The 11602-nt window shown below is 35.5% G+C and overlaps 2 protein-coding genes across 2 annotated transcripts; both read right to left on the bottom strand.

Annotated features, from left to right (window-relative positions):
• Positions 1-112: 112 nt before the first annotated feature.
• Positions 113-4676, bottom strand: LOC114521689 (mitochondrial 2-oxoglutarate/malate carrier protein-like). The gene is made up of 11 exons (XM_028542194.1): positions 3755-4676; positions 2960-3021; positions 2758-2848; positions 2470-2553; positions 2276-2319; positions 1979-2057; positions 1467-1557; positions 1278-1368; positions 499-598; positions 366-417; positions 113-300 (listed from the first exon to the last, which is right to left on the bottom strand). The coding sequence occupies exons 1-11, from the start codon at positions 3853-3855 to the stop codon at positions 145-147; spliced, it is 951 nt and encodes a 316-aa protein (XP_028397995.1). The 5' UTR covers positions 3856-4676; the 3' UTR covers positions 113-144.
• LOC114521688 (integrator complex subunit 11-like) lies at positions 4677-11430 on the bottom strand. The gene is made up of 26 exons (XM_028542193.1): positions 11279-11430; positions 10566-10577; positions 10391-10476; positions 9663-9736; positions 9473-9584; positions 9178-9237; positions 9052-9108; positions 8640-8738; positions 8419-8453; positions 8244-8324; positions 8114-8171; positions 7957-8021; positions 7834-7888; positions 7655-7750; positions 7484-7522; positions 7157-7240; positions 6849-6938; positions 6682-6719; positions 6566-6608; positions 6373-6454; positions 6048-6167; positions 5831-5895; positions 5328-5470; positions 5184-5253; positions 5051-5113; positions 4677-4808 (listed from the first exon to the last, which is right to left on the bottom strand). Exons 1-26 carry the CDS (start codon positions 11304-11306, stop codon positions 4701-4703), a joined length of 1863 nt encoding a protein of 620 aa, XP_028397994.1. The 5' UTR covers positions 11307-11430; the 3' UTR covers positions 4677-4700.
• Between the last annotated feature and the right edge of the window lie 172 nt (positions 11431-11602).

Genomic DNA, 11602 nt, shown 5'->3' on the forward strand with positions numbered 1-11602 from the left:
TTCAGTGTTTCTTTCGTCAAAAAATCGTCAAAGTCAAATGCAGAAAAGTCAACGACGTGAAATAGTCCAAAAACGCTTTTCTCTAATTTGGCTAGTCATAAACTAAAATAAATTTGTTCAAAAAACCAAAAATTGTATTAAATTCTACTTTACACCATAAGCTTTCTTTGCTACAAGCTGCATCTGTTCCAGGAAGATAAATGTTAATACGGTATGAGGTCCAATTCTCATGTAACATGGGGTAAAACCCTTCCATAATGACAAGAAACCTTCCTTACGAGCAACACGACTAATAACATCCTACAAAAATAAAAAAAAATTAGAATTGGATCACAGAGATTCAAAAATCACACACACACACTTACAAATCCATTTTTATATTCGGGAACACCATCAATGATTTTCATGTTTTGAATCCTACAAATGACCACGTGTGTTAATAAAAATAAGTGGTTTTATCGTGTAAATGTTCTTATTTTATATGTGGTCAGGTTTTACCGTGTCTTTGCAATATCCACAGGCATTGAAGCATAAGTTGTGGCAAGACCACTGATCATACTTGCTGTGAAATGACACGCAATGTTGTCCTCAAAATATCCTAAAAAAAAGAACACAAAACATTTTGTTGGAATTAGAGTTTAATAACCAGGGTACGCAGTCTGTGCTGTCCCAAAAAAATCCACCCATTTTACTTAGTTCGTTGGGTGTCAAGCTCCGAAAATATTCCACTATTCCTGCTAAACAGGGCATCCTGAGAGTCAAAATATGAATCAAGCCAGACACAGGACTTCTCTCTGAAGATGAACCTGTGTCTAGCTTGATTTATATTTTTATTCTCATGCAAGATGCCCTGTTTATTCGGAATTTTTTTTTTTACTTATTATTTTTTAAATTGTCGGCTGGTGATGGTTTTTACTGCTGCTAATTCGCTGACCTGTCGCGCATGTGAATGGTGAATGGTGTTCATCTGATCGCATTTAACTGTGTGAAATCCATTGAAATACGTAACGACAACATTTTTAGAGCAAACATCAACAGACTTTGTGCGAATGAATTAGATAGAAATATGATACAATATGATATCATTAATATTCAAATCTGAACTATATTTTTCAGAAAGATTTGGATTTTTGTAGTGTGTTCGTGTATTATAATCGTCTCTCATTGTGAATTGACACTTGACAAAAAAATTTAAAACGTATGCGATTAATCATCCTATTTAGATAATCCAATAAAACCAGGTAAATGTCATGGTTACTGTTGATACATGTTTGTACCTGTTCCAAGAATAAATTGTTTTGATTGTGAGTACGTTGCCAACTGAGCTGCATTGACAACCATGGCTCGCGTCATTGTAGGAATACAACCCTGAGAGTTGAACAAATTAATGTCAAAGTTAAACAATTGCTCAAGGACGTTTGAGATTCAAAAATACACATTTCCAACAATTTATTTCCAGTCATTACCGTCCACAAAGCAGTGAAACCTTCTTCTGTTGCAATTCTCTTTAAAGCGTTAAACACGCTTGTGTAGTTTCGCCGCTCTGCTAGAGGAAGTCTAAAGAAAATACAGAAATGAAACTAGAATACAGGCCAATAAAGTCGGATATCTGAGTACCTTCATAATGTCCATGTTTCTATGATGTTTCATTGGAGATTGGGGTCATCCCCTTGGCCACACCCTGGTTGTAACCTTTTTTCTCATAATGAACAGACATGAGTGAATTAATAAAAAGACTCTGAATCAATGTACCAAAATTATTGCAAATATCACAATAATACCACAATAATATCACAATAAATAGTGACTTGATATTGGCAGATGAGAAAAACAACTTGTCATGAACGCTCATTTTGATATCAAAAATCAAATCAATCTTGTGTAAAAAGGGCTTCATTAGAGACATTTCTTATCTCTTGAGAATTAAGACCCATTCAGTTAAGACCTCTGCTATTATAATTGCCCTCTGTCACTATACCGTCCATCAGCTGTCATTCTGATTAGCGATAAATCAGCTGGTGTCCCAACAAACGCACCAATAGCACCTGCAGTGACACCTGAAAGAAAGTAAACAGAATTATAGTTTGTAGCCAGAGGCATTAGCAAGGGGGGGGGAGGGGAGGGGGTATCTTGCCCTTGGACCACAACCTAAGGGATCCCCAATTTCATACATGACTATGTACATTATCTTCATAAAAGGTTATATCTCACATAATGCAACTTATTTATTGGGAATCAACAGTCTTCTGACTACTTTATTCTGATGAAAACTTACCAAGGGCACATTTCATAAGAAAGTGAGGTTGTTGACCTTCAGGACTAAAAAGTGAGATCCAAAACTATTTTTCTAGTAACAACAGGCACGAAACGCACAGCAAGGATTTATTTACTTGAAGGCAATGGGGGGGAGGGAGAGATGCAACAGTAATCTCTGAAAGATTTTTATGAATTTTATGGTCAATGATTTACCCTTTAAATCTTTCATAAAGACTTGTATATACACCCAATCTTGTTGTTGTATAGGTTGCCTGTCTCATCAAGGCTGCAGATAACCTTAAAAAATATAAGATTTCAAAAATATTCATAAGAAACCTTGAGCCTAAATTAAAGTTTGTTTATTGCTTGCATGTATGAGAATCTGAAGACATGTATCACTGCAGGGCACTGAAAACAAACCACATTAATTGATAAAAAAACAGTGTATCAGGTGGAACTAGCCTGTTGTGAGATTGATAAAAAATACACGGTAATACCTACCCATTATATACACCCAAAAATCCTTCTTTTCTAACAATATTGACAACAGCATGAAAACTTGTTTTATGTTCACGCATAGCTCCTTCAGCCCCTAGAAAGGATATATGTTAAATTTTAATCCTGAAACAGATTGTCTTAGGCTGACCTTTGAGAAAACATTAACAGTATATCAATTTGAAATGAATCACCAATATTTCCTTACCACTCATTTGCATTCTTGTTTTCACTAAGTCTAATGGTTGAACAAAACATGTGGCAGCCATTCTATGAAATAATCAGAAATTACTGTTTTAAAATTTGACAAGAGATATTAAATCACAACACTTTGAACTTTTATTGCACTGTTCTAAGTGTTCTATAATTTGCAGTAACTCTTTCATGTATATTATCAACACAATATTTAATATATATATTATCAAAATTCATCAGAACTCTATGCAAAGGAAAATTCTATAGAGCTAAAGCTGCATATATAAGTATGTACAATTAACCTCCGCTCGACCATAACATTTCAATTACATTGTGGTTATTATGGCATGACTGATATATATCATGATGGCTAAAAATATTACATTTTTGCAGGAGAATATGTTGTACTACAATTTGACAAAACTTAAAAGAATTAAGTTTTGATTGGTTTTGGTAAATCTGATTAAACAGCCCAAATCTCCCACATCTGAATGGTCTGAAACCCCAGACTGGGCAATTTGAATTTGAGAGTCAGCAATTTTTGCTAATCCCAGCTAAATGAGCTAATAAAACAAGTGTCTACATCTACTTAGAGTGTATGCCCTAGGCTTTTGCAGGCTTGTTGCTGATCATAGAGGAAGCCTTTCTAGTTCAGGCCTGAACAAAACAGCCCCAGACTTCAACCTTATATTTTATTAATAATAAACCATTCATTATTTGTACACGTTGCACTGCCACTTATTAAATATATTCACATTTTTATAATTTCATCATGAAAACGTTGTTACAGAAAATAGCACATACATACCCAGACAATCCACCCATAACGAAACGAGCATAATTTGGGATTGCATTTTTGCGGACATTATCACTTGGACTTGTTTGTGCTGAAATTTTATTACTCGCCATTGTATTAAAATTATCAACAGCAATATAAATCACGACCTCGAAGACGACTCGAAAGAATGCAAATTATCTTTTCTTTCCAGGTCATTAATAACCCACACAATTTCTTCTATTTACTGCTTATATCAAAGCATGGATTTATTGAGAATTCAGTCTGTTGTACTATCGTATGTTTGTTTGTAAACTTGACCTGACTTGACTTCGTTCATGTCTAAAGGTTCATGTGTTCAACCTTGTGTGTACGCACTGAAGGAAAACATTGCAAAACAACCCCCCTGTGGTGTGGTTTAATTCACGTGCACGTTGCATGCTTCACCAGAAATAGATCAGATTAGACCTGTTTCAGCAATGGATCAGATTCTTATAGATACCGTTCAGGATTTAGGACTCGTTAAATGAATATTAGCCTATATAGGTGCACACGGTAACATTTTCGAGCGTTTTTACATTCCTTTCATGCCAAAACTGTTTCAAACACCATCAATTTAAAATAAAAGTTGAAGCTAATTTAACATAGTAAGCATATTTTTCCTTGCATCGTGTGGGCAGGGCATCAAAGCAACAAAATAGACAAAAACTATTTTGAATACGCTCAAAAACGACGCTTGTGTGCACATAGCCTTAAAGGGGCAGTTTGCGAAAAACATGAAGTTTTTTTAAAGATAATTACATTATTTCTCTGCAGAATGAAATGCAAAACTGAAAGTAATGTTGCATCATCACTATCAACTATCACGTTTTGTTCCCGGCGGGCACGAACGAGGTTGGATCATCAATTTAGACCTCATGCAAATACAATACAATCTCGTTTCCAAGATTTGCAGATCATGATGCAGACGCGCGCCAGTTTACATCTCAGGCGACATAGATTCAGCTTCGATAAGTTCACCGTCCTCAGGTAATTTACTTTTCTGGCTTTCCAACAAGTTCAAAACTTTACTTCCCAGATCTTCGTCCTACATTTAACAAAAAGGCATCCATCAGAAGCCGCTGCAGTGTTCATTCTAATCAAAAACATATTAACTGGGGAAAGCCAGATGTAAATAGCCGATCTACAAAATCTGATATTTCGCCCAGAAAAACTTCTTGTTTGACTGCAATCTCGTTGCCTGAGCCCGAGAGATTTTCCCTGGTTGGGTTCGATGCCGCAGCGCCAAATATGAATAAAACAAAATAAAACTTTAAACAGCAAATTGACCTGATACATCCAGGAAACAAGAACATCACAATTTTCATCTTCTTCAGTTACTGCTGCTGAAAGCTATGCCAAAATAATGTCTTTAGTTGTTGTATTAAAAAATGCCAACTTCATAATTTGGAAATGATTTTACCTTCACTATAACTGAGTCTACAGCAAGAGCTCCTTCGCCAATTCTTTGAACCGTTCTGTCTGGTAACGATCTAAAATAAATATTAATAACTTTATTGTTAGACTTACTCCCAGGACAAACAGAACAGACAATGCAATATCTCACCCTTGCAATAATGTCTGTAACTGTTCCATGACGTCATTTGCGGACTGTCTGGTGTCTAAATTTACCGATGATGTAAATCGCAATTGATGTTCGACCAAACCAAGTTCTTTGAATGCTTCGTTTTGTTCCAGTAATCTCAGTGACTATGAAATAAAAATTGAAAAAAAATGTTTCCACAGTTAAATTAAGGTAAAGGCGCATTGGCAGTAACTACGACGAATCCCTTTCTATTGTTTTCTTCGGCGTTATCGTCGAATTTTCGCTCCAGTTTATACCCACCGAGGGAGGCTGGAACCTTTCAGCCACTCTGGGTGGGTAAATCCCGGACTTACCGAACCTGCAAGTATGTTTAGTTTTTATCTCATGCCTTTTTGGGAAAAAGTGTTCAGAAAGTAACGCATTGGGTTCGGCAGCTGGGTTCGAGTTTGAACGCACCTGCATGCTCTTAGCCAATAGGAACACAGCTTTTACACTAGGTATGGGATAATAAATTAAACAATTACCGCGTCCTTCATGACTAAAACACCTTTGACTGGAAGTTTGTCGAGGACTTTAGCTCGTTTAGAAGCTAAAAAAATGTAAGCAAAAAATTGAAGATGTGATTGTCGTTCATTTATGCTCGCTGTTTCACACAGTTCACGGCGATTCTGACCACAAGATCACGCCGTATACACCCTGTCACACAGCAATAAATAAAGAAATACTCGAATCTAACGAAACCTTGTGAAGTTTCTTTCTTTATACTTCTTTTTAACAAACTAAGAGACATGTCCACGCTGACTTGAGGTGTAGTTGTTATGGAGATGGTTTCGCCATTCGCGGGTTTTGAGCAACCAATGCCTGCAACACAAGACGAGAGTACTTTCAAAAGTAGAGGTGTTTAGACCTGAGAGAAATTACTGCTCTCACTGAGCCTAGCAGAGCAATTCTAGTGGTCAGTATAAGTTATGGTAAATATCAATAATTATTCTCTATTAATTATCTATAGTCTCAATCCATTCACCGGAGCAATGTGGTTTAACAGATAAGCAACTTTGAAACGTACCAAATTCTTCTTTAACTTTATCTCGTAGAAAATCCATCTTTTGCGATTCACCATGAACTAAGACTACATGACGAGGTTCAGCCTATAGTTGTTGTAAAGATATCACTTAAGATTAGTTTTTGTTGACGTCATTATGGGAAAGATTTATTGCGATCAAATGGAAACTGAGCTTCATTCAAAGTCGTGTAATCACCTGTCGTATTAGTTGCATGATGCCCTTGGCGTCTGCATGAGCGCTAAACCAGGAAGAAAACATTTCATTATATAACAAAATGTACAAACCTTTTTTACGAATTTTTAAGCCGTTACCTGAAGGACATTTGCTGTACTGAGAGTTTCACATCAATCTGTAATATTGTTTAAAAATATATAAAAGTACGTTGAGCGGAAATGTACGAGAGCATAACGCCATGAAAACACATTTTGAAGAGACAAACTGCTTTCAAAAATTGCACAGCTTCAACGAAATAAACTACCGTTGTCTTTTTATCCAATTCTATCTTCTTCTGCCCCGCAAGAACTTTATGTCCCACAGTACCCACAACACAATATCCCGGTATCACGATCTAAAATGTTATGGTTCGTTCAGGCAAAATTGAAACAATTTAATCAAAATTAAATTAGAACAATAATTGAAAGAAACATAATGAAATTAGAAGAATAATCAAAATTAGTGCATGTTGTCTTCTCAATCTTCTTTTTTCGATGGAATTGCGAAGGTATAAATTCAGGCATTTCAACGATGTACAATGAGGATTATCGCTAAGCCTAAGCTTAACCCTACCATATTCTTTTCATCAGGTGCCCACTTCTTAAACAACTGTAAAGACAGTCCAGAATGCAACATTCCTGCTGTGGCAAACACAACCTGAAAGAATAACCAATGATATTAACCTAAGCCTGGATTTACACTTCGCTATCGAAATATTTGCATATTTTCGTTTGAATCGAGAACAGTCAAGTTGAACTCATTTATTTATGCTGTTAAAATTCAAAAGAAAATATGCAAATATTTCGCACGATTTCTCTGTAAGTGGAAATCCAGCCTTAATAAGAATCAACTTCGAACAGACAAAGTATTTAATGGAAAATGATGTGAAGGAACAGTTACCATTGGTCCAGGGTTGTCTGCAAATGATCTTTCAAATGGCTGGAAGATAAAAGAAACATGCAGCATGACTTACACACTTCCATACTGGTCTCCTGTTACGTTTCCATTCACAATACGAGCAAAAAGCATGACACAAACCTTCACAATAAGAGCAAAAAGCAGGACACAAACCTTCACATGTTTGAAGTCAAACATGTTTCTTTGAACGAATGTATTTCGGATTTTCTGATTTGTCCATGTTATGAATAATTTATAATATTGAATGGCCTAAAGAATCAAAGCAAGAATAAATCCTCCCACTTCTTTCTAAACTTCGACAAAATTTCATGTTTTTTATCTCCATTCTTTACCTTTTCAGTCAGACCAGTCGAGAAAAAAATTGGAACTTTCAAGTTCATTCTCTCCCTGGAATAAAATTTTCAAGTTCACCTCAATAAACATTTGTTTGTTAACGAACTTTATAGTCTCATTACCAATAAGTTTCCAGGAGGATACAAAGTTCTTGCGCTCTTCCCAAAGCAAACACAGGAATGAGAACCTGAAAAATAAATTTGTAAAATTGAAGTTAAGAGCCTTTTTCCTGAGGTTTACTATCCTAGAGGTTCACTGGATAGAATCCACCATGTATACCTTGCCACCTTTGTCAATGGTATCATGAACCTTCTTCAAGAACTCGCGCTCTCTTACTCTAACAAAAAAATTAAGTGATGTGATAAGTTGATGTGATCACTATGGATATTCGCAGATTCAGTTTGCAGACCTTTTTGAATCTCGTATTGTCGTCGCATATGTTGATTCTGTTATAAGAACATCAGGACGACATCTGTCAATCCATGCTGCCCTAAAACCAGTAGGAAAAAAAACGTTACTGCGATTTAACATTACAGTCGTTATTTTGAAATGACTACAGATGCAAACACAAAAGCTATATTCACCCAAGATGTCTGTCCGGTGTCATGTTGTAGTCACCCTAGAGAAAGTGAAATTTACCTCAGGTATTTACAAACACCGACATGACGTTAAATATTATCATTGCTTGAAGAACACGTTGTAATTTATTCTACGCCAATACATATTAAAACGGTTGTTCAGAGCTTAAATTTGAATATGGGTGTTATCGTTTGACAGTATAGGAAAGAAGTAATGTCAGACTTACGGTATAAACAACAGATTCTTTGCCAACTTTGACCAAATACATCGCAGCTCCCAAAACATGACCAGCATAATATGGTTTGATTTCTAATTCATCGTCAACCTGCATCCATATAAGAAAAAATCTCAAACTCGCCACAGGGGCGTGGGAACGGCGGGCACGAGAACGTGGGGCACGAGAACGGGGGGCTTTTAAAGCGGGACTTTACAGATTGGATAAAGCAGGGTAATTGTGCAACGTGACATTTTACACCCCATAAACACTTTTTAGCTGCCTTTTTTACTATCCAAAAGCACCCTGGAAACTTGTGCGCCCAACCCAAATTTTAGATGCTTCCTACGCCCCTGATCTGCCAAAACCATCAGTCCAGACTCGTTCCCTCAGACTCAGCAAAATCATTGGATCTTCTAATCACCTGAACAGACTGATGTAAGTTGACGGCAGTCACTTTCTTCATACAGTCTTTGATCATCTATGAAACAAATTAAAATTATTGCAGCTAATATTTTGATATCAAAAGAGCAGAACTTTAACGTGTTACCTGGGATGTAAAGAAATTAGTTTCTCCTTTCTTCTCCACGGTAATTTTTCTATAATCTTCCTGTAACAATAAAAAATACAACAAAAAAAATTCAATCATGTTTCAAACAGTTGCATGTTTCCTTCATACATTATCTGCAAAATATACTCAATTACGATTAGAAATTCTACGAAACTAAAATTTGGGGCTCAAATTTTTATAAACTCCCATGGAATATCCCTGCTAAAACTAGCAGTTCTCACTTCTTTTTTATTCCTAAGAGATTCCAGATTAAAGTATTATTCATTTTATTTACCAGTAGTATAGGGCAAATAGCCTTAGTTGGATGAGTCATGTAGATGGGACCATCATAACCAACCATCTCTGAGAAATATGGTAATGCTCCACAATGGTCCAGGTGAAAATGTCTGAACAACAAATTAATAAAACAGTAAATTATTAGGAAAACCAAATGTATTGACTTTCAATAAGAGAGAAAAACATACGTTATAATTACACAATCAAGATGTTGATTCAACCGACCAGTTTTCGTTATATACTTGAAGTCGGGAAAACGACGCTAAAAAATAAATATTAATATCATATATCAGGGGTGGATCCAGCACTAGTGCACAAATTTGCATTACAAAACAAAGTGGTTATTTTTAGCAGTTTTCTTGTGTCATGCAAATTAGTGCACTAGTGCTGGATCCACCCCTGTCATATATTATAATCAAAAAATTTTCTTCTTATAATCACATTTCTATTGTAATTATTTTACTATGACCACCTTAATTATCACCAAGTGTTTTGGCTGAAAATTTTTAGAGCTTTTTGAAAGCCTGTGGTACATTGTTTTTGATGTCACACAAGCGAGTCAGCTCTTGAGTGCTATCAGTTTCTATATTCTGTATAAGCATACTGTGTAGCTGACTTGTTTGTGACAATAATCAAGTGTAATGCTTGTGGTTGAGTGTAGTGAGTGGATCATTGACTCTTCCCCACAACACATATCAAATTATATCCTGTGATATCCTCATGAGATGCCTTCTAAACAGCACATGGCAAGTTATATCCACCTACAGCATATTAACTAATACCCCCTCTTCACAGCCCCAAGCAAGAAATGCCTTCCTACAAAATTACCATTTTCACAATAATTAACTAAAATATCACAATGGTAACCACCATCAACACTCAATCACCATTATTACTAACAAATATCCTAGAATACCTCATCATTGTATCCCATATGCATGCCACAATCAAACATGATATTCTTTCCTCCAATCGTGACCAAGATACAGCTCCGACCAACATCTTTAAATATTAGAAAATATGTTTCATATACACTTAAACCTTAGTTATATAACACCAATAAGAAATATTCCTGATTAATTATCCCATACCTTGTCCAGCACCTATGAAGAAAAAATAAGATATCTGAGAATCCTCATCTCCAAATTGAAATAATATCAAGAAATTATATTATAAAAATGCTGGGGATAAATAATATAAAAAAAAAACTTTGCAAACATTACTTAAAACTATCTGAACTTTTCAACACACTATTGAAATTTCCCACAATTGTTGATTGAGACATGCAACAGATGAACCACCACTCAATCTCAATATGATTCTCAGATTTGTTCTATTGGTACTGACTGGTTCTTGAAACATATTGAGCATAGCACTGTCACAACTGTATTGAGCCCTATATATACTACCTTGTGAGGTAGGACTCATTCTTTGACACTGCACTCAAATTAGTTTGAAAGTATTGTTATCAAAGTATACAAGCACCAAAACAAGTGATACACCAAGTCTATTTATTACTATTACTAGTAGTAGTAGTAGCTAGTTTATTGATTGAAATTAGTAGGGAGATAGTTGCAGGCTTGCAGCCCTAGAAAAGCTCAACATTGTCTCCCAAGGCAGTTTTATTATCCAGAGAAAGATATTCCCAAATTCCTGAAATTGTGGAATTGACTGACAAGTTAAATGACTGTCAAATCATACTACAACTAAATTCAATCAGATGCTAATTTGCAATAGTCATAGTGAAAGATTCATGAAGAAATATATTGAGAAACTTATTAATCCTTGAATGTGATTATCTTACCAAGTGGGACAATCTTTATTTCTGGCATACTGGACAATTAAAATTCCCGACCAAAATTCTAAATCAAAAGAACTGGAACGCTATTCCAATTATTTGAACTGATTTCAATCACTGACATTACTCCAATGCGCTATTCATTCTAATCCGCCATTTTAAATTTGACCGCGCATGGACAGGTGCGAGTATAAGAACCAGAATAAACCACTGGAATAAACTCAATAAAATGCATCAATAATAAATAAAAGAATTTAAACCAAATCTGTTTGATCACAGGTTTGATATATGTTCAAATTCAATGACAATGTTTTCTGCATAGAAAAATAA

Source organism: Dendronephthya gigantea, unplaced genomic scaffold (assembly GCF_004324835.1).
Source record: "Dendronephthya gigantea isolate DGI-Jeju-01 unplaced genomic scaffold, DenGig_1.0 000021F, whole genome shotgun sequence".
NCBI classification, from domain to species: Eukaryota; Metazoa; Cnidaria; class Anthozoa; order Malacalcyonacea; family Nephtheidae; genus Dendronephthya; species Dendronephthya gigantea.